At 50.1% G+C, this 23,046-nt stretch overlaps 1 protein-coding gene across 6 annotated transcripts in view; it reads left to right on the forward strand.

Annotated features, from left to right (window-relative positions):
- The window catches only part of MAPK4 (mitogen-activated protein kinase 4), a 146,313-nt gene that overhangs the window by 103,945 nt on the left and 19,322 nt on the right, over positions 1 to 23,046 (forward strand). The window contains exon 1 of one of the 6 annotated variants that reach the window (XM_055324296.1): positions 1,531 to 1,646. The exons of the other annotated variants lie outside the window; for them this stretch is intronic. Within the exon in view, the coding sequence (XP_055180271.1) occupies positions 1,608 to 1,646 (39 nt within the window). The 5' untranslated portion in view covers positions 1,531 to 1,607. Of the gene's footprint in view, positions 1 to 1,530; positions 1,647 to 23,046 lie in introns of those variants that run through there. 6 annotated transcript variants of the gene reach the window in all.

Below are 23,046 nucleotides of genomic sequence, written 5' to 3' on the forward strand. Positions count from 1 at the left end.
CATTCTATTGTGTAGTGCCTGACGTGTCTATGTGTCTTACCTCCTCACCCAGATGGCAGCCCTGCCTCCACTGCTGCCTCTGTACAGACCATGGGACAGGCTCTTCTGGGGTGCCGTGCCCCTGGGAAGGAAGATCAGCCTCCTCACTGGTGCTGTGTGGCCCAGAACAGGTTGCTTCACCTGCCTTGGGCTGGCTCCGTCCTCAGAATACTAGATCCTGCCTCTCACAAGTGCATGGCACTACGTCAGGCGTCTGGGAAACACTCGGTCAATATTAGCTCTTTTTCACAATGATTATTAATCACAGTTGGAGAGGGTGTCTGTGTTCTCCAACACCTAGAATTCTCCCAGTAATGATGAATGTTATTGAGGCAGCTGACCTGCTTTAGTTCCTCATCTAAGATACAAATTGAGGGAGTGAGGAAGAGTGGGAGCAAGTCAAAGAACCTTTATTGGAATGAATTGTCTGAATGGACAGATGAAGAAGCACTGCACTTGGAGGAGTGTGTTTGACCCACAAGGAGGCCAAACCACTAAATGTTGGCACTTTTGCAATCTAACCAAGGACCGATTCTAGTACTGAGGTTACACAGTATGTTTGATATTCAGAATATTTTAATGATTGGTAAGCCTGGGGACAACCAATCAGAACAGACGTTGGTGTTGGCCCTTCAGAATGGATCCCAGCAGTGAGTGCCTGTCGTCCCTACCCCTGCACCCTTTCCCTTGTGGAGACTGGAGAGGAGGGTCCGGCCTCCTCAGATGTCCTCCTTTAGATGTCCACCACCAGCTCCAATTCCAGGCACGTGGAGCAGCAACCAGGAAGCATGTCCTGGCACAGCTGTTTTGGGAAGGGGCAAGCCTTTGTGCCACTGATGCTCATTCTTGCTTCTTTCTCCTCTCCTCCATGATGTCTTGTTTGCCTATGCTGTCCATCACACACCTGACACGATCCCCGTGTTGTCTGAGGCAGCAGGAAAGGAGGAGTCTTTCCTTGTTCTGCCTGCTGCACCATGCTTGTCTCTCCTGTGTCCCCAGATGTCCTGGACAGCTGGCTTCCAGGGTGTGGGAGACCCTAGGGTATGGTCGTGAAGATGGTATTGCTCTATCTTCTATGCAAAATGACGACTATCTGTAGAAACCACGTGTCCTCCTGGCAGTGAGCTCAATTAGGCAGCTGTGAAAAAGCAGGACTCATGTTCTTGGGGATGAATTTTTATCATTTCCCATTTTCCTAGTGGTCCCTATAGGCCTTTTGTCTTAGCTCTATTCTATGGTCACCAGCTGCCCTCAACCCTGACCCTGACCTATTTGCAAATGCTAATGAGAGAGCGTAAACAGCTGATGGCTCCTGTAGCGGGAGGATCAATATCATCATATCTACCCTGAAATTTTTCCTGGAATTCATAGTAATGCACTCTGGGAGTTCTTTCCCACCAGTGATAACTCTGGATCCTCATACCAACCCTCTGAGGGCGGCAGGTCAGGTTAATTATTGTCCTTAGTTGATAACTGTGAGGACTAGTGAAACCCTGAGGCTCATCAAAGACCCTAATGAGAAGCAGAGCCTGGACCAGACCTGCCTCTGGGGACCTGGACAACATCAGATGCAACTGGACTCGGCTCCAGAATTCAAGGTCTCACAGGTACTTTCTGTGATGAGAAGAGGGGAGACTCATGAAGTGGGGAGCACTTGCTTCTGCTTTCCCCATGAAGAAAGCCAGAGAACAGAGCAGCTTTGTGACCTTCCCTGGGGCCCACAGTAAGCAAAGGTGGTGAGGCCTGGACAGGAAATTGCAATCCTTGTGTCCTGGGTCCTTCCTTTTCTCTGTGGGCCCCACACATTCTCCCACCTTCTCACAGTGCTCGCACCTTCCCATGTCCACCTGCTGTCCTCCCCAGCGCTCCTGCACAGCTTTTTCCTTCTATCTCTCCCCACTGGAAACTTACTGGGGCCAGGGCCTGCTTCACTGCCCCAGTGCACAGCTATTTGGGAGAAGGCTGCCAGCTAGGGTGCTCATTTCAGTAGAACAGTGGTTTCTTTTGGCCTTCAAACTAATTTTATGGAGACGTAATCAACATACTGTAAAATTCACCCACTTAAAATGTACATTTCACTGGCTTTTAGTAAATTCAGAGTTGTGCATCTGTCTCCAGAATCAATTTTTATTTTATTTTTAAAGAATTAATTTATTTGAAAGAGAGAGCATGCATGAGTTGTGGGAGGAGTGGGGGGAGAAAGAGAACCTCAAGCAGGTTCCATGCTGAGCAGGAAGCCTGATGTGTAGGCTCAATCCCACAGTGCTGACTGAGATCATGACCTAAGCAGAAACCAAGAGTTCGGACACTCAACCGACAGCCACCCAGGTGCCCCTAGAATCAATTTTTTTATGTATATTTTTTTATTGGAGTTCAATTTGCCAGCATATAGTATGACACCCAGTGCTCATCCCATCAAGTACCCCCCTCAGTGCCCATCACCCAGTCACCCCATCCCCCCCGCCCACCTCCCCTTCCACTACCCCTTGCTTGTTTCCCAGATTTAGGAGCCAGAATCCATTTTAAAACATCTTCATTCCCCCTTCCACACATAAAACCTCAACCCCTTGAGTCATCACTCCCTATGGTCTCCATCCTCCCCTTCTTCAATCCTGGGCAAGAAATCTACCGTCTTTCTTTATGGATTTGCGTATTCCTGGCATTTCATATAAATAGGATCGTATGGTATGTGGACCTCTGTGACTGGATTCTTTCTTTTCACTTTCACTACTATGTTTTCAAGCTTCATTCACGTGGTAGCGGGTCTCACTGATTCATTTCTGTTTATTGCCAAATGACATCCAAATATTTGGACACACCACATTTTCTGTATCTGTTCCTTGGTTGATGGACATTGGGTTTGTTTCCACTTCTCAGCTATAGTAAATGATGCTGCTGTGAACGTTCATGAACCAACTTTTGTGGGTCCATAGGTTTCCATTTTCATTTGTCTTTGATATAAACCTAGGAGTGAGATTATTGAGTCACGTGTTACTGTTTGAGGAACTACCAGAATGTTTTCCAACCTGGTGGCACCATTTTACATTCTCACCAGCAACAAGTGTTCAGTTTCTCCAGATTGTTAGTAACACTTCTCAATTTCTGTTTTGTTTGTTTTTATTCTGGCCACCCTAGTGGATAAAATGGATTCTGGCTCCCTAGTGGGTATGAGGTGGTGTGGCATTGTGGTTTTGATTTCCATTTCCCTGGTGGCTAGTGACATTGAGCATCTTTTCGTGTGCTTATTGACCACTTATAGACCTTCTCTGGAGAACTGTTTGTTTAGATTGCTTGCCTGTTTTTAATTGGGTTTTTTATTATGGAATTGTAAAAGTTCTTTATATATTCTAGATATAAATCCCTTACAGATATATAATTTGCAGAAAAAAAATTCTGTTATACTGTGAGTTATCTTTTGCTTTTTTTTTTTTAGTGTTGTCCTTTGAAGCATATTTTTTTTAATTTGTATGATACCCAGTTTATATTTTCTTTTGTTGTTTTTGCAATTGGGATCTAATCCAAGGTCATGAAGATTTACATCTCTGATTTCTGAAAGTTTTATAGTTTCAGGTCTTATGTTTGAGGCTTTGATCCCTGTTGAATTCATTGTTGTAGATGGTGTGGGAGAGAGGTCCAGCTTCATTTGTGTCTCTCCTTATGTCAGTACACTATCCTGATAATTTAATTTTTGTAGTTTTGTAGTTTTTAGAATCAGAAGGTGGGTCTTCCAACATTGTTCTTTTTCATGATGGTTTTGGCTCTTTGCATCATGAAGCAGAATGAAGTGCTGATATGCATGCTACATCATGAATGAATCTTGAAATCATTTTGCTAAGTGACAGTAGCCAGTCACAAAAGGCCACCTGTTGTATGATTCCATTTCTGTGAGCTGTACAAAATAGACAAATTCATAGAGACTGAAGATAAATTAGTGGCACTGGGGGCTGAGAGTTGGGGAAAAATAGTGTGACTTCCAACGAATATGAGGTTTTGTGTTGGGATGATGAAAATGTTCTGGAATTAGTAATGATGGTCCTGCAATGTTGCCACTACACTAGAAACCACTGGATGGTATGTTTTAAAATGGTGAATTTTGGGAATCCCTGAATGGCTTAAGGTTTAGCACCTGCCTTCCGCCCAGGGCATGATCCTGGAGTCCCGGGTTTGAGTTCCCATCGGGCTCCCTTCGTGGAGCCTGCTTCTCCCTCTGCCTGAGTCTCTGCCTCTCTGTCTCTGTCTCTCTGTCTCTGTATCTCTCTCTCATGAACTAATAAACGATATATTTTAAAAATAAGAAATAGAAAATGAATGTGTAGTTAGAAACCCTTCCACAAAGAAAACTCCAGGCCTAAATAGCTTCACAGGAGAATTCTACCAAATGTTTAAGGAACAAAGAGTACTAATTTTATAAATTATTTCAAAAAATTAGAAAGGAATACTTCCCAATTCATTCTAAGCATTAGAGTGATAGCAAAGCCTGACAAAAACATTACAAGGAAATAAGACAAGAGATTAATGTCTCCCATTAAGATAGGTGCAAAATGTCTAAATGAAATTTTAGGACATTGAATTTAACAATATATATGAAGAAAAATGCATATTGACGAAATATGTTTTATCTCAGGAATGCAAGTTTGGCTTAATATCTTAAAATCAGTGTTATGACCATTTTGAAAAATGTTTTGGCAGTTTCTTTAAAAGTTAAATTTACATCTACCATATGATCCAGACATTCCACTTCTATTTACCCAAAAGAAATGAAAGTATATGTCCATGCAAAGATTTGTATACAAATGTTCATAGTAGCTTTGTGTTTCATAGAGGAAAAACTGGAAGCTACCCAAACGTAGCTTTCAGCATTCAGATGCACAAACTGTGGTATATCCATACAGTGGAATTATTACTTCGCAATAACAAGGAATGAACCATTTGCAACAATGTGGATGGATCTCAAAGTAATTATGCTGAATGAAAGAAGTCAGACCTAAATGAATGAGTGAATAATGAAATACTGTAAGATTCCATGTATATAGAATTCTAGAAAATGTCATCTACAGTAAGAGTAAAAAGATTAATGGTTGCCTAGGGATGGAGAGAGGCAAAGAGGCATGGAAACTTCTAGGGGTGACACGAGTTGATTGCTTGGATTGGTGATGATTTCACAGGTGCATATGTATGTCAGAATGTATCAAAATTGTACACTTTAAGTGTGTGCAGTTGTGTGTCACTCAACAAAGCTGTTTTAAGGTAAAACTATTATTCAATCAACAAGTATTTCAATGCCAACTACAATCTAGCTTCTGAGGACTGAAGCTCAATACTCCGGATGAGGTCCCTGACTTCATGGAGTTTGTATTTAGGTGAGAAGCTTCTGTAGACTAGATATCCTTAACAGTCCCAGAGTTTGCCACAAAACTCCTTCAGCCTCAGACAGAGAGTTCTCGTCCTCCCAGATGTGTGGGAAGGGGGGCAGCGCTGCTGGACGCGGGGCTGCGTGGAGATGGAGCAGCCACAGAACAAGGGCTGGGTCACTCCTCTGCCTCTCTGGACATCCCCCTTCAGCCGCAGACTCACTATCCGTGTTCCCACCCTGTCCAACAGGAAGTGGGTCAGGTGTGCTGCCCCTCTTAGCAGGGCAGAGCGCATGCAGCTGCTGAGCTGGACAGGTCCACACTTGCACACAGAGGGTGCCACGTAAACATGGGGAGCCAGGGGTGGATAAACTGTGGAGAGAGAGAAAGCCTTGGTCCAGTTGCTGGAGAGCTCTCTGGTCAATGTTTCCAGTCCTTAGGGAGCTTGACTCTGCTCTTGCCCCTTGTCTGCGCCAAATACTCCTGGAGGAACCCATCGTTTTTGCTTAAACTCTATTGAGTGGCTTCTGTTATTGCAAATAAGAAGAACTTTACTCCCTTCATTCAGCTGCGTGGCTGCCTGGAGCCATCTGAGAAAGTGTGACTTGTCCTTCTGCTCCCCTGTGGCTGATGGGAAGAGTTGAGACCGAAGCTGCAGGTTCTCAGTAGTGAGACCAGTAAAGCCAGACAGCATGAAGCCATGGTCCACCTTGGACTCTGCCCCAAGTCTTCCCTACAGCCCTTGGCAGGGATGGCCTGGAAGGGAGGGGTCCCGAACCGAGCGAGCGAGAGCCCCAGAAGGCCCCCGTCCCAGGCAGGCTCTTCTGCTTGCTGGCACATCAGTCCACCTGTCTCTGCTGTTTCAGACCATCGGGGTGACATCCTCAGCCAACAGTCTGATCTGGCTTCTCTCGACAGCCTTTTCTTTATTGATGGCAGAGAAGGACAGGGGTACCTGTACTTTCTAAGCCCCCCACGCCTACGTGTTTTAGATCCAGGTATGAGCTGATAAGCAAATTATACTAATCACCCTCTGGATGAGCATCTCACTACCATCAACAGCTTGACAAAGTGAGCTAACATAGCCTGACACGTTTCAGATGACCCGAACTCACACAGAGAACAGGGCATTTGGGACAAAAACTTAAAGAGCTTTAAACAGAGATTATAAACAAAGAAACAGAGATTCTGCATTGGGCTACTATTTAGAAAGTTCATTTTATCCCAATGAGAAGTTTTCTGTGATCAATGAAGTGAAGATAGTAGTTAAGGTAAAGTATAATAAAATAAAATCATTTTATTTTTGGAAAGAAAGTATACATATGTGTCAGGAGAGAGGGAAGGAAAAACAGGAGTGGGGCTAAGTTGTAATTCCCCTGTAGGACATGGGGTTGAGGGTATCCTCAGAATCAGAAATGATTTTCACTTTAAAGTTTACTTCTTTAATGATGGAGTCATTTAAAAAATGAACCCGTGCCACTTTGCAGTTAAAAAATAAAATATAGGGGCACCTGGGTGGCTCAGCTCAGTGCATGACCCCGAGGTCCTGGGATCAAGTCCCACATCGGGCTCCCTGCATGGAGCCTGCTTCTCCCTTTGCCTGTGTCTCTGCCTCTCTCTGTGTCTCTCAGGAATAAACAAATAAAATCCTTAAGTTATATATATATATATTTTTTTTTTCTTCATAAAAATATGTCCTGCAAGACAGCAGAATGAGAGCACCAGAGATGAGTCAGGCAGGAGGGCAGGGCAAGCCTGAGAAGGGCAGGACACCAGGTTGGTAGGGAAGGAGCAGGGGTTTGACTTAATTCTATAACAGAATGATTCCTGATCAGCTGAAATTTGACATTTTTTTACTTTGTGATGGGAAAAAATTAGGAAAGCCTGTGCCACTGGACTTAACAAATACCGGGGCGTACTGTGTGCCAAGCCTACCACGTGTGTGTGGGACCTCCCACACACTGTGCAGTGTCACTGACGTGCCCATGTGGCGGCCAAGCAGAGGCAGTTACCCAGAGCCAATCATCCTCAAGTCAGAGTCCAAAAAGAGAAGGCAGCTGGCCTGGAGAATTCTTCTGCAAAATAGGTTTCTATCTTCTCAGGTTTTACTTAAAGGGTTTCCAGCAAGTTCTGGCCCAGTGCACCTCTGTGAAGGAAACAACTTCAGGGGTTTAAGGGAGCGGGCATGTCTGGAGCTGGGGCTGATGACAGACAGCATTCTGGAGTGGGTCGAGTCTGATGGTCTCCTGTCTGCATCCCTCGGCCCTCAGTAGAGCTTCCATCCACAGTCTGCTGCCCACCCCCGTCCCTCTTCCCGTGCTTCCTCATCCCCACAGGAGCACTGCGAGGAGCTTCTTCCTTCTTCTCAAAATCCTCCATGGATCTTAAAGGGGAAGCCGTGGTCAGTCATTTACAGGTCCATCCACACAGCCATCCAGCCCAGCGACATTTGTATTTGAAGTTTGACCCCTGGCTGTGAATCCAAAAGTTGAATCCCCGGGAAAGGGATTTTCAGGCATCAGCCAGCAGGTGGAGGCAGTATTTTTCAAGGAAGCTTCCTGCTGCTGCAGAAATCATACCACCTCCCTGTTCAGTGCCTGTAGCCCAGGTCTTGGGTACCCTCACCACCCAGTGCTGGCTGGCTTCCCCTGGACTCTCTGGAGAAGATTGTACGTCATTCCCCGTGGACTACTGGGCACGTGTGAAGTCTTGTACAGGCCACCGCAGCTTCTGTGGGTGAGAATCTGGACCTTCAGGATTCAGCAGGGCCTTGAATTCACTGTATGTAATAATGCCCCAGAGAAGGGATTCTACAGAGTAGCAGTCAGGGTATGAGCCCTGATTCTATTCCTTAAAAATTGTGTGACCCTGAGCAAGTTATTTATCCTCTAAGGCCAATTTTCATACCTGTAAGAAGGAAATAACAGAACCCATTTCACAGGGTTGTGCTGAGGATTGGATAGAATGAAGAATGCCAAGTGGTTAGCGCAGTGCTTGGCAGGGAGGCAGTGCTCCGTGGACATGAGCCCATCTTACCGGGTGGAGCAGAGCCAGGGCGTGCGGGAAGGAGGGAAGCGAGGACTGAAACCTAGAAGCTGGGGTAGGACAGCTGGGCAGAGCCAAGCTGTTTCTGTCAGCTTGAGCGGCGGTCTCCTCTGCTGTCTGTGTGGCGAGCTCCGGTGGGGCTGGCTGGCGACTCCCACGTGCAGGATACGTTTTGGACTTGTGAGTAAGGACCTCGGGCCCGTTGTCTACAGCCTCATTCGCCTGGGCCACAGGCGAGATGGAAGGTGGTGGGGTTCTCAGCTGCTGACCAGACGGTGCACAGCCCGCACCCATGGGCCTGTCTCCATCTCACCCGAGCCAGCAGCCGGCCCTCACTTTGCACCCGATTCCAAGAAACTACATGATCTGGTTGTCGAATCCACGACGGCGTGGAGGCAGCAGACGAGGGACCAGACGGGCGCCTTAGAGCAGAGAGAAGTGACGGCTGGTGGTCTGACAAGTAAGGAGGCAGAAAAAAATCCAAGGGTGGGCATCAGAAGTGACGGGAAATGGCAGCCAGCAGGCTCTGGTGTGGGCTTTTGCCTCCCTTTGGTATCTGAGAGCCGTGGGAGGGCTCCAAACATGCTCTTCAGAGTCCCGACCCTGCAGAGGCCTGTGAAATCATAGCCTATTTGAAGAAGCCAGTTGTGTGTATGATGTGAGTGGCGACAGGACCTCAGATGGGGCCTTCTATGTGCATGGGCTCCCATCCCGTCGCCCGGTCACCGTGGGATTCCCATGGTCACCCTGCGGTAGAGGCGGGGCTGTGGTTTTGCCTCCTGTTTCACAGATGACGAAGCTACGACCGGTGGTGGCTGACTGCCTGCGCTTCCGTGGCTTCACTCTAGGACTTCCGACTTAGGGTCCAGTGCTCTTTCCCACGCAGATATTTCCAAACTTCCAGGGAGCCTGCGGGTTCCTCCCCGGGGGCTGCTGCAGGGGTACAGGGGGGCCCACGAGTGGGCCTGTGACTTCCTGCCTCTGACCCAACAAGAAGTGCTACGTATTTAGCAGCAAGAGACTTTGGGTGGGAAAAAATCAAAAGGTCCTCCTGCTTAGAAGAAAAGATAAGAATGAGACAAAAAGAAAGCTTTGAAGCTCCTGGAAATGGTGCCCTGAATATTTGGGGACCGTTTGCATCCCAAAATGATTGAAATCAAAAGACTGTCACGGGACCATGTGCACTGGGCACACCTGCTCTTGGCACACTCAGCCAGCCTGCAGGCCATCCCCCAGGGGTGCCTCAGGCCTGTGGGACTCAGGTTCTCCGGGGGATACCCCAGAGGGGGCACTTCCTGGCCTCCCTTCTCCGCAGCCACCTCCCCATACAGGCAGGCTGCCCGGGGCCGTCAGTCAGTGCCTTTGGCATCCTCACCATCTGACAAAGCCCTGTCGTAAAGTCTTCCAGTGGGTTCCTGGCTGCAAGTATCCCCCCAGCTGTGAACATGTGATACTCACTGGATGAGCGACAGGTGTCCTCCTGCATGTCAACAGCGGCCCCCTGCACACCCCGAGTACAACCTCACACAATCTGTTCTGCAGGTGGGACTGTCAGGCCCGACAAAAGACGTCCTGGAAGAGTCATTTGCATAGAGAGGGCTTCGGTGACCCGCGTAGGTGGCACTCAATCATCCAGGGAGACCTGACCTCCTTGCCCACCTCAGGCTGTGCTCCCTCCGCCTTCACTCTGCACCCACAGCAGCACTCTCACTGAGACATGGAGAGGATGTGAGAGGGCATCCAGGTGTTGGTCGTGAGCAGGCCACCATTGTCATCATCCCCAGATACTGCATGGAAGACCTGTGCAGGGTATTGGGGGAGGGCAGTTACACTTCTCCCTCAGCCGGGCACCCGAGGAGACTGATCCGAACTGAACATTCGTTACAAACATCATGGATCCCTCTCCTGCGTCAGAGGACGGAACTGGAAACATGGAACAGGGACTAAAGTGTTAGCCAAGCAGACAGGCGGCAGGCCATACCTGGTGTGAAGTGAGTGCAGACAGGCCTTTCGGTGAGAACTTTCTTTTCCCATGCCCCCTGCTCCGGCCCCAGTTTTCTTCTAAGTTAGAGGTTGTTTGGAAAGAGTATGTGGGCATGAGGTAGGCTCACTGGCTGTCAGGATCCAGGTGGGACAGGAGAGGAGGCACTGCAGCAGGGCCACAGCAAGCGCAAGGTGGCAGACAGCTCTCGGGGAGCAGGGCATGACCCTGGGGAGCAGGGAGCAGAGGCTGGGAGCGTGGACAAGGGGCAGGTCAGAAGGAACCCGGGGAGCCCGGCTGAGGGCTTGGGCGCCGCCAGGGGCTGAGGCTGCCCTCAGGGCAGAGCTGGGAGCACCCAGTGGCTTCTGTTGTGATGTGTCCCACCTTGATTTTGGCTCAGGTGATGCTCTCGAGGCCGTGAGATTGAGCCCCCATCGGGCCCCACACTGGGCACAGAGCCTGCTTAAGATTCTCTCTGCCTCCCCCTCCCCAACCCCCACTTTCTTTCTTAAAAATAAAAATAGACTGAGGGAGGAAGGGCAAAGGGCCCTGTTTGGAGCAGGTGCTCCACGTGTTTCTGTTCGGCCCTAGCAACACCCTTAGGAAGCGTCCCCTCTGCTGTGCAGATGTCGGCAAGGTTACGTCACCAGCACAGAAGCTCTGGTGCAGGACGTGAACCTGGATCCCATGCCCGTGTTCACGACTCAGGCCCACGGTGTGCGAGGTATCTCTGTGTGGCAGGGGTGCGGGCCACAGGGAGACCCCAGAGCCCTTCAGCACGCTGTGCCCCAGTGCCCGAGCAGAGAAGAGACACCCAGGAGGATCTGGGGGGAATTTGATGTCTGCTATTTAAAAAATGTGTCCAAGTCATTACTGTGGGAATAAACTTCACTCTTTGAAGGCGGCTGTAACATGCCCCACGTCCAGTGGCACGCAGGACAGAGACCTGCGCCTCTCACTTCTGGACGCTGAGTCTGAGACCAGGCTGTGGCCAAGCCAGGTCCCCCAGGCGCTGTGAGGGCAGCCCCCACTCCTGCTGCTCTGCTGGCAGCCTCTGGCATTCCTTGCCTTGTAGACGCTCCATCCGTGCCTTCATCTTCACCTGGCTTCTCCCCGAGAGGGCGACTGCGTCCAAATCTCCGGTTTTGATAAGAACACCAGTCATCCTGGGTTCAGGTCCATCCTGTGACGTCGTCTTAACTAATCACGTCTGCAGTGACTCTGTTTCCAAACCACCCCTAACCTGGAGTTGGACACGTCAGGGTAAGGGCCTGTCTCCAGAGGACCGCCCTCACTTCAGTCATCAGCCACAAGCTCCGGGCTCCCAGGCCACCTGCACGTCAGATCAACCAGCTACCAATTCGGGGGCTCTGCTATCCCCTCATTGAAATGATTCACAGAACTCAGAAGAAGCCCTGTACGTATGACGACAGTGTTATTATGAAGGATACAACTCACAAGGAGCAAAGGAAGAAATTTAGAAGGCAAAGCCCAGGGGGGCCCACATGTGAAACTTTGTCACTCTCGCAGCACACAGGTGTGTGTCACCAACCAAGGACGTCCCTCAGCCTCCAGTGTCTAGAGTTCTCACTGGACTTTTGCTACAGGGGCGTGGTTGAGTGAATCCTTGGCCATCTGAGCGAATTCAGTCTCCAGCCACGCGCCCCCCACACTCTAGTCTGTCGCCCATCCCAGCCTCTAGTCACATGGCCAGACCTATGCTGGGTCTGTCTGCAGGCCCACCGTGTGTGACAAGGGCCCTCCTGACACTCAGAACATTCCAGAGGGTTTAGAGGCTCCCTCCCAGGACCTGGGGATACAGACCAGCCAGACTCTATTACAGAACAGCACCCAAAGTGACTCTCACAGAACACGGCCTGCGCGTCACACACACCCTCTGTAAGCGCTTGCCCTGGAGTTCACTACCGCAGTGGGAATGAATGACCCACAGGCCACCCGGCAACAGGTGCTTGTACTACAGTTTTGAAGACCACACGCTCCCACAGTGCCTTGTTGTAAAGAGCGCAGCCGAGATCCTCACCGTGTAACCGTCTGCCACGGGTTGCAGGACCTGCCAGGTGGGCTGCTGGAAAATCATGTAGAGGGTGGGCTTGATCTTTGAGGCCCACCCCCACCCCCTGGGCAACCCTCCTTCCTCAGAGCCCGGCCGCCTCTAGGTGTCCAGGGCCCCTGCACTGCCCTCCCTCCCTTCATTCCCCAAACACCTTCGCGATGCATGGCTGAGTGCAGGGAATAAAATCCCTGCCGACTCTTTGGGGGAGGCAAGGAATTTGCTCTTTTAGCTGCTCCTCTCAGAGTGAAACCAAGGGTTGTGGCTCTTGGTAGAGGGATGTAAGGCGGTCAGGTGGCAAGGGGAGGTCAGAGGCCCTTCCTGATGGCCAAAGATTGTACCGGCTTGTTTTGTAAGGAGGGAAAGAAACATCCTTGAGAACCACACCGGCTTCCGCTGTAGCCGTTCCCTCTTCACAGATGCTCCGGGGCGCCCTGCCCTCTAAGACAGCCTGCCTCAGGCCACGAGAGAAGACAGGCCCTGCCCTGATTTACCTTGAGGAAGGTTTCTAGACTATGTACCTGCTTTCCTAGCTCGAAAATCCTGACGGCATGCCTCCCTATCCTCCACGTCCTCTTTTCTGGCCCTTTGTCCCCTGGTGAGAGCCGCGTTCACCATGGAGCTCGTGAAGCCCAGCTCAGGACCTCTCACCGCGTGTCCACACATTTCCATGTTTTGTGATGTTTGCAAGCTGAGCTATTTGGCAGCAGTCGGTCAAAAAGTGGTCTGTTCCCGTGCTGAGCTGCCCTGTAGCATGTCTCTGCTCATGTTGGGTGGTGCTGGCATGGCTCAGCGTGCAGGGCCTCTGACCAGGAGGAGGCTGGCTACGGGTACACTCGGGTGAGCTTAGTGGGATGTATTTACATGGTTTGCAGTTACTTCTATGTGCCCTTCAGTGGTTGCGATCGTCTTACTGTGGGGATCGCTCCCAGGAACCCTTCTGTGGCCCCTGAATCAAGTCCTGGAGTGACATCACACCAAAACACAGGGTCTACCTCCAGCTCCTAATGTGTGGCCACGCCCAGCCCAGCCCTGCGCACAGCAGCCTGGCCAATGACTGCCATCAGTTCAAAGGGAGGGAGTTCGGTCACCGCTTGAGCAAACTGGAAACGCCCCCCGATCTTAGAGCATGTACACAAAGGAGGGCTTAGTAGCATTTTCCCCAAGCTTGACAGTGATCCTAAAAATTTATACGACTGTATCCAACTAGTTTTGGAAGTGAGAGAAATTTATAAAATACCAATCATCCTGCAGTAGCAACCCTAGTAAAGACTGACTTAGCCTCTCAGTTATTTTTCAAAGACTGAATCATCTTTAAATTCTCACTGTGAAAAATCATATTACAAAACGTCCGTAGAAGAGATGATCAGAGAAGAAGCAGTACATTCCCGTGTTTGCTACCTGCAGTTTGGCTAATTAGTAAAAATGCTATTTTGGGGGATCGTGTGATGTTTATAGTAGTTGCTAGCTTTTTATAATTTTTAATTTGCTGCCGTTCTCTGATTCAAAAATAAATGCTTTCACATTTAGTTTAGTGTTCATAATTTTGTACTTTTTAAGAGGCCCCCCAGGCTTTCCCTGGCCCCCTTTTTGCTTCATTCTTCACACAATAAGGGCCCATCCCCTCCCTCGCCCACTGCTCGGTATCCCTGGCTTAATGATGATCCTTGTAGTCAAACCAGAAGACTCACTACGCAGAATTGGCCTATAAGCTGCCTGAGTACCGTCCCCCACTCAGAGTAGCTCACACACTGCCAGAACCACAGGAAAAACTGAAGAAGTGCCTGTCAACAAAGCCTCTGAATTCCCTGAAGCAGGTGATTCCAGCTGCCCCTCAACACGCCTGGGGCATTTCAGAAGGAGGATGCATCTGGGGACCTGCAGGGCTTTTTGGAAGAGAAGTGTTTCTGCAGAGAGAGGATATGACTCAGGCAGCCCGGCCACAAAGCAGAGAAGACCCTTCTGAATGTCAGGGTCAGACAGGGTTACAGAGCCCAGAGTTCAGCCCTGACCTTGACGGACAACACTGGAGGGAACCTGGAGTTGGCGTCAGGGTCTTCTATTGCCTTCTTCTCTGTTCCCTCTGCCCTCCCCCATACCTGGTGGCCTGTACTTCGTCCTTGGTGGTTGCACCATCCCGGGCGGCCTGCACCCGGGCCTCTGAGGCCGAGCCTCAAGGGTGGGGAATTCAGAGTAGCCTACATTTCTGATTGCTTTGGCAACCTATGGTCCCCTGTGCCTCCAACCTCCTGCACCTGCACCTGCAGATCCCTGGCACAGCAGTTGCAGTCAGGCCCAGCCCTCAGGGCCCCAGAGATGCGTGAGAGGCACAGTGTGAGTGTCCATCTGCAACAGAGCATGTTCAGCAGGAGCCATGGTGCCCTGAGTCCCTGCTAATGTGACACAAGACAAGGGCCAGCAGGTGGGTGCGTCCTCTCCCAGGGAAACATGTCAACAGGGACCTTGCCCAGTATTTCCCAAGGCGTGTTGGGGGAAAGGTTGGTCCTGCTGATGTGGACAGGGAGGTATGCCGGGAGGTGCATCCCGAACCCCATCTAAGAGATGCTGAGGCTGTAACTAAATGTGCTGTCTGCTGCCTGCCTCCCCAAGGGTGTCTGTTCCCACACTGTTTGCTCCTGTCAGCATCTTTGGGATGTGAGCCCGTCTCTGGAAACACCGCCTTCATGAAAAGCAGTGACTGGCTCCCATCCCAAAGGTGAGATTTTCCCACCCCAGGCCAGGGAGGCTGTCAAGTTCAGAAGGTGCAGGGCTTTTTTGGCTCATTCTGACCCGCTCTGCAGACAGCAACTTCCTTTCCTATGAACAGGCTGCACCCTGTCAGGGGCCTTCCCACAGCAGGAGCCCTGCCCTAACCAAGGCCAGCTTCCCAGGCTCCTGCCCTTCAGAGGCCCCTGACAGAGGGATTTCTTGCTTTTTTTAAAAAGATTTTTATATATTTGTTTGACAGAGAGAGGAAGAGGGAGAGGGAGAGGGAGAACTAGCACAGCAGGGGCAGCAGCAGGCACAGGGAGAGGGAGAAGCAGAGCCCCCGCCGAGCAGGGAGCCCAACGTGGGTCTCGACCCCAAGGACCCTGGGACCTGAGCCCAAGGCAGATGCTTCGCCAACTGACCTGAGCCCAAGGCAGATGCTTCGCCAACTGAGCCCCCAGGCACCCGAGAGAAGGGTTTCGAACCCCTGCAGGTACACTGCCTGGGCTGGAGGCCGGCGCGTAGCCCCATAGCCATGCGTATGGTCAAGCCACCCTGGGGCCATAAGATGTGCCGCGCGCCTCCAAGCTCCACCTGACCCTGTCCTCACTTCTCTTAGCCTCGATCCCAGCTTCTTTAACAAAGAAGGTGGTGTCTATCCTAGAGCCTGCTGAGAACGGGGAGCCCAAGAAGGTTCATCCGAACGAGCTCTGCAAGCTACATGGACGGGGGGTGGAGGGTCATCCTCTGCAAAGGGATGGTATATGGGCAGCTGTGGGGGAAGGGCAGAAAGGGGGCCAGAACTGTCAGCTGCAGGACTCGACGTTGGCACTGTGTCGTGAAAGAGCAGAGACAGTGCCCCCGCCCCTGGGAGACCATCACGATAATCAGATGGAGGAACCCAGAGGCCCGGGTGGCCCCTGCCGTGAGGTTGGCCCTGGCAAGTGCGTGTCAGGATTATACACTTGGCTCTGAATGCCCCGTGGGGGGGCATCCTCTTTCCCTTTGAGGGGGAGGGTTGCAGTGAGGTGGGGGAGGGGAAGGGTTGCAGTGAGGTGACCTCCAGCCCCCTCACCCCCAGCAAGATTAGCAGCCCGGTGGCCCCTGCCGTGAGGTTGGCCCTGGCAAGTGCGTGTCAGGATTATACACTTGGCTCTGAATGCCCCGTGGGGGGGCATCCTCTTTCCCTTTGAGGGGGAGGGTTGCAGTGAGGTGGGGGAGGGGAAGGGTTGCAGTGAGGTGACCTCCAGCCCCCTCACCCCCAGCAAGATTAGCAGCCCGGCGGCAGCACCTAGGTGGCATCATAGAAAGCCACTGCCACACCACAGGGCACCCTGGATCTCAGAGGGCTGGACTTCGACGGGGCTGCTACCCTTGCCCTGTGGTTTTACCATGGCCAACAAACTTCAGAATACTTTATTGACTGGCAGTCATGGCGTGGACGTCCGCTCTGGGCGTATCCGTCATTCCTCTAGCTCACGTTGTTCATTCCATTCATCTGCCACATTTAAAATGAGCACCTATCCTGAGCAATGCCGCGGAGAATGGGGTGGCTGGTCCCTGCCTTGGGGCCTCCCCTACTACAGAGTTCTTGTGAATTTAGAGACAGGAGCATAGAGGCTTCCCAGCAAGCCGGGCAGAGAGGGTAGGGCTGCAATAAATTTCCCAGATGTAAAATGAAAAAATAAACACCTCACAGGGCTGTCATGAGGTCAGCTGAGCTAATGCTAAAAAAAAAAAAAAAAAAAAAAAGATCCCTGGGTACATCATAGGCGGTCAACAGACATTAGTCCTTCTCTACTCATAGACGTTCTTGGCCATTCATACCTGGATGCTAACGGCAGACCTAAGAGGAGAGTGTGTGAGGTGGGGGGAGAAGGTTAGGACTGCTGCCCTCGTTTGGGGTGAGGTGGGGACAGAAAGGGAAGACTTGGGGCTCAGAGAGCATCATCTTTGCTGTTCCCCACAGGGTCACTAATGTCCCCTTATCACAGAGGCCTTCCCGGACCATCACCCAGTCCATCACTCTGTCCCCTTACCTGCTTCCTTTTTACTCCCTGCACCATTTTCATCAGACAGAAACATTCACTTGTTCAGTTATCTTTCCGACTAACAAGTATGTTCCATGAGTGTACAGGGAGTTCGTTCTGTCCACTTGCTGGGACTGAGTCTCAGCACTGCCCATTTATAGCGAATCTGGCCTTGGTCATGGTATTCACTGCTCTAGGGACGCCCGAGTGGCTCTGTGGTTGAGGGGTGGCTCTGTGGTTGAGCGTCTCCCTTTGCCCTAGGGCATGACCCCGGGGTCCTGGGATCGAGTTCCGCATCAGGCTTCCTGCATGGAGGCTGCTTCTCCCTCTGCCTGTGTCTCTGCCTCTCTCTGTGTGTCTCTCATGAATAAATAAATACAATCTTTAAAAAAAATTGTTCACTGCTCTGTAGTTTTCTCATAGAGTCATTTTGATAATGAAATGCACTAATAATAAAGCCACACTTGGCATAGTGCCTCGGCATATCATGTAAGTTTTCAATAAATGGTAGCCATTGTTATTATTGATTGCTTTCCAGTAAATTTTTACTTCCCATGGGTCAGCCATCTGGAGAAGACCTCTGTGGCTATTCCAGGATCCATCTCATCCCAAGTGGAGCTAGAAATAGAAGCTATACTAATTGGGAGACCTCAAAAATATTGCCTACCTTTTTTTTTAAAGATTCAGGAATGAACTAGGGGTGGTGGAAGGGGAGGAGGGTGGGGGGGTGACTGGGTGGCGGGCACTGAGGAGGGCACTTGACGGGATGAGCACTGGGTGTTATTCTGTATGTTGGCAAAATGAACACCAATAAAAAATAAATTTATTATTACAAAAAAAAAGAAACGATAAAAAAATAAAAAATAAAGATTCAAGAAAAAAATCTATTCATGAGAGACACACAGTGGCAGGCGCTTTCTGGAAGGCCCTTAGTACGTCTTCCTGAAAGGGGTCTTTGCTCTCAGACCAGCGCATTAAAAGTGAATCACTTTGGCCCAGCAGGATGTTGTGGTGCAGCATTCTAGGACTCTAGTGCCCTACAGAGGGGTGCTGGGAGACCGGGAGCACGAGCAGATGGGGAAACTGAGGCTGAAGCAGCAAACAAGCCTTCCTTTCTGGTATAGCTCCAAACAAGCAAAACATTTGGTCATGTCTTTAAGAACTGTGATAGAATTCAGAGTTCATAGTTTGGACCCTGTGTCGATAATGTCCAAAGCTTTTATCTGTGATGTGAGCTCTCGTTGAATTGGATGACAACCACGTTTCTAGAAAATGCCTTTTAAGAAGCAGCTCATCCCATTGCTCCCACTTTCCTGCTGTTTAAAGTGAGAGGAAGGGGGTGCCTGGGTGGCTCAGTCAGTTAAGCTTGGGCTTGGCTCAGGTCATAATCTTGGGGTTGTGGGATTGAGCCCCATGTCCCGCTCTCAAGTATCAGGGAATCTGCTTCCAATTCTCCCCCCTCCCCCTCCCTCCCCTCTTCTCATCCCCCTATGCATGATCTCTCTCTTTCTCTTTCTCTCTCTCATAAATAAATAAATAAATAAATAAATAAATAAATAAAATCTTTTTAAAGATAAATAGAGAAAAAGAAAAGTTGGAGGAAATACATTGTGCTGAGTGAAATAAGCCAGTCACAAAAGGACATGATGACATGACTCCACTTGTTTGGGTGGTCAGACTCACAGAAAGGGAAAGCACAGGGGGGTGGAGTTGTTAGGGGCTGGGGATTTGTTTGCTGGGTACAGACTCACTTCTGTGAAACAGATGGTGGTGATGGTTGGGCAACGATGTGAATGTACTCAGTGCCACTAAATCGTACGCTTAAAAATGGTTAAGGTGGAGAATTTTATGTGAAGCATATTTTGCCACAATTGAAAGTAAATTATTTTTTAAAAAGCCATTCTAGGGACACCTGGGTGGCTCAGTGGTTGAGTGTCTGCCTTCAGCTCAGGGCGTGATCTTGGGGTCCTGCGATCGAGTCCCACGTCGGGCTCCCCACAGGGAGCCTGCTTCTCCCTCTGCTTGTGTCTCTGCCTCTCTCTGTGTGTGTCTCTCTATCTTTATTTAAAGAATAAATAAAATCTTTAAAAAAAAATGCAGTTCCATCAGGGCACCTGTCTAGCCCAAATCGGTAGAGCATGTGACTTGATCTCAGGGTCGTGAGTTCAAACCCCACTTTGGGTATGGAGCCTATTTTAAAAAACGGGGGGGAAAAGGGGGTGATGATCTATCATAATTTTTTTGTGTGTGTAATATCAAGAGAAGTAACCACATGGAATCTGTAGGCCTATAGAACCTTGACTGGACTTTGGTTGATTTCCATGGAAACTTAGGAAGAGATTGTGAGCCTCACTGGCCGGGATCCCCCAGTGCACAGCGTGGGGATGGAGCAGCCCTGACGAAAGTGGACAGCGGCTCAGCACTTCAGGCATCTTGAAGTTAATGACGACTCAGTGCAGCTGACTTGACTGAGTATTTCTTTCCCCATGTGTGTTTTAGCTGCATAAACAGAACGTCCCCAGTGACTTACCAATGATTATGCTGTACACTGGGCTTTTTAAGATCGTGTTTCTTTCTTCAGCTTGAGAGATTCCCTGCTGCATATTTTCACGGAAATGAGTTTAATAGAATGAGTTTGGAGTCAGCAATAAGAAAGGCGATTTGGCTGTGGTGTTATTTCTTTTTAAAAAGGCTTCTAACATGCCTGATACGGATATCAGCACAAATAAGAATTATACCTTCAGGGCGCCGGGGGGGCTTAGTCAGTTAAACTTTAGACTCAGGTCATGATCCTGGGGTCCTGGGATCGGGTCCCACACTGGGCTCCCTGCTCAGCAGGGAGTCTGCTCCCTCTCCCTCTGATGCCCCCCTGCTTGTGCTCTCTCTCACTCTCTTACTCTCAAATAAAATCTTTAAAAAATTATAGCTTCAGAGGGAAAACACTAGAGAGGAAGGCCCCATGTCTTTGCTTAGAGGGGCCTCTGGGAGAGTGTTGTTTTATCTAAATGATCTTTTGATGAGTGTCTATAACACAAAGAATTAACCCCTGCTGTGGGTCAGCCTGCTGCTCTGATGGAGAAATCCGCCCGGCCTGTGGGCAAGGCACATCATAAATCCACAGGGCAGGGCATGATCTGAGAGATCAGCAAGGAGCCGGCTGCCCTCTGACCCCCAGCATCACCTGTCCGCCTGGTGACAGGGAGCCTGCATGGCATCAGTCCGGGTCCCTGAGTACTCGAGTGCCCACCAAAGTCTGAGAAGCAGTGCTCGGGACGTCCACCCGGAGGTTGGTGTTGGCACATCTCTCCACAAGCTTGTCCATGCTGTGCCTGGACCCTCTGCCTGTTAGAAGCCCAGTCCTCCCTTTGACAGTCCTGATGGCTTTGGAGGCTTTTCTAATGGCAAAGGCAGCAGAGCTGCATGTTCAGATGAAAGGGGCTGTACGCACAGGCTGGGGTGGAATGCCAGCTTGCCACTTAGCGCCTGTGTGACCATGGATAGATTGCTTACCCTCTCTGTGTCTCCGATCCCTCCCTGTAAAATGCCTACATCAAGGGGCACCCAGGTGACTCAGGGGTTTAGCGTCTGCCTTCAGCTCAGGGCGTGACCCCGGGGTCCCGGGATCAAATCCCACGTGGGGCTCCCTGCAAGGAGAGCCTGCTTCTCCCTCTGCCTGTGTCTCTGCCTCTCTGTGTCTCTCATGAATAAATAAATACAATCTTTTTTTAAAAATTGTTGTATTGAGAGGCCGTGCCTCACAGGGCTGTTGTGGGGATGAAGTGAGTTAATCCATATGTAAAGGAGAGCAGTTTGAGGAGCACAGTAAATGTTAGCGGTTATTATCTTACTACATAGACTTCGGTCTCATGCTCTGGCTCACATCTGTCCGCAGAGCCTCAGAGAACAAGCCTAACCCCTCATGCATGTGACAGCCTTGCAAACATCTAAAGGCAGATCTCTGGGGGCCTGGGGGCCTCAGGCAGTTGAGTGTCCAAATCTTACTTTCAGCTCAGGTCATGATCTCAAGGTCATGAGATCAAACCCCGCTGGCTCCATGCTGCCAACATGTGCCAGAGACTCCTGGTAGGGAAGGTGAGGCTGTGAGAGGCCCCATCCTGGCCTGGAAGTGGGGCAGCCCTAAGCAGCTATGAGGGGAGACGCGAGCCTTCCCACCTTCTCATCCCCCCACCACACACTCAGCTACAATTGACTGGGCTTTTATTGTTCGGAGAATGTGTACTCACTTAATCCCCCCATCTCCCTGAGGGGTCAGGAGGGTGAAGTAGAAGCCCTGCTGCACCATGGCTTCTCCCCCAGCCTTCACATCTCCAGCACATGAGATCCAGCTAGGGGCAGAGGCAGAGCAAGCTGCACAGACCTGGAGCGCCCCCAGGCTTGCTCTCTGAGCAGTGGATGGTGCCCACCCTTCTGGAGTGGGTTTCAGCAAGGCTCTTCTGACTTCCACCCCTGTCCCTCTGCACAGCAGGTGCTCAGAGCATTAATTATGCCTTCCCTCTGCATCTGTTGGGGGCCCCTAATTACTCTCCTCAGAGGCCAGCTGCTCCTAGATTATTCCCCAAAAACCTATGATGCTTTTAAAATCAAAGCCTCCCTTTGGCTGCACTGTACCCTAAAAGGAAGCAAAAGGGCTGGTTGGAGCACTAGCTGGGTGAGGCCCGGAGGCCCCCTGACAGGGTCTAGACAGGAAATCCTGTCCAGTGCCTCCCAGGAGCACCACAGAATCAGCTTCTTACGAGGGACACCAGGGACAGGGTGGGGAGGGAGCCTCGGGAAAGGGCAGTTCCAGGCTTGCCTGTTCCGTGCTGAGAGGTGGCCATGGAGAATCGTGGTTGATTCTCACAGGACAGTGCTCCACAAGGGCACACGGGCTGGTGACTGAGGACAGGCTCCTCCACAACAAATGGAACTGGAACTGTCCTGACCCTGCAGGTCTGGCAGGAAAGCCTTGGAAAGATAGCTGTTGAGCCGATATGTTTACTTATCCGTGGGCCTCTCTGATAAAACTGAGTGTCCACACCTGGGGATTCTTTTTTTTTTTTTTAAAGATTTATTTATTGATTGATTCATGAAAGAGAGAGAGAGAGAGACAGGAGGGGGGAGAAGCAGGCTCCATGCCGGGAGCCCGACGTGGGACTCGATCCCGGGACTCCAGCATCGTGCCCTGGGCCAAAGGCAGGCGCTAAACCACTGAGCCACCCAGGGATCCCCACCTGGGGATTCTTTAAAGAAAGAAATTAGATAGATAGATAGATAGATAGATAGATAGATAGATAGATAGATGATAGATAGATTCTAGAAAAATTTGAATTTTGCCCCCATGCACTCCACTGAAACTTTCTTTTTTTTTAGTTTTGTTTTATTTTATTTTTAATAACTTTATTTTTTATTGGTGTTCAATTTGTCAACATACAGAATAACACCCAGTGCTCATCCAGCAGTGCCCACCTCAGTGCCTGTCACACATTCACCCCCACCCCCACCCTCCTCCCCTTCCACCACCCCTAGTTCGTTTCCCACAGTTAGAGTCTCTCATGTTCTGTCTCCCTTTCTGTTATTTCCCACACATTTTTTCTCCTTTCCCTTTATTCTCTTTCACTATTTTTTATATTCCCCAAATGAATGAGACCATACTGTTTGTCCTTCTCCGATTGACTTACTTCACTCAGCATAATACCTTCCAGTTCCATCCACGTTGAAGCAAATGGTGGGTATTTGTCATTTTTAATGGCTGAGGAATATTCCATTGTATACATAAACCACATCTTCTTTATCCATTCATCTTTCGATGGACACCGAGGC

Source organism: Nyctereutes procyonoides, unplaced genomic scaffold (assembly GCF_905146905.1).
Source record: "Nyctereutes procyonoides isolate TBG_1078 unplaced genomic scaffold, NYPRO_anot_genome, whole genome shotgun sequence".
NCBI classification, from domain to species: Eukaryota; Metazoa; Chordata; class Mammalia; order Carnivora; family Canidae; genus Nyctereutes; species Nyctereutes procyonoides.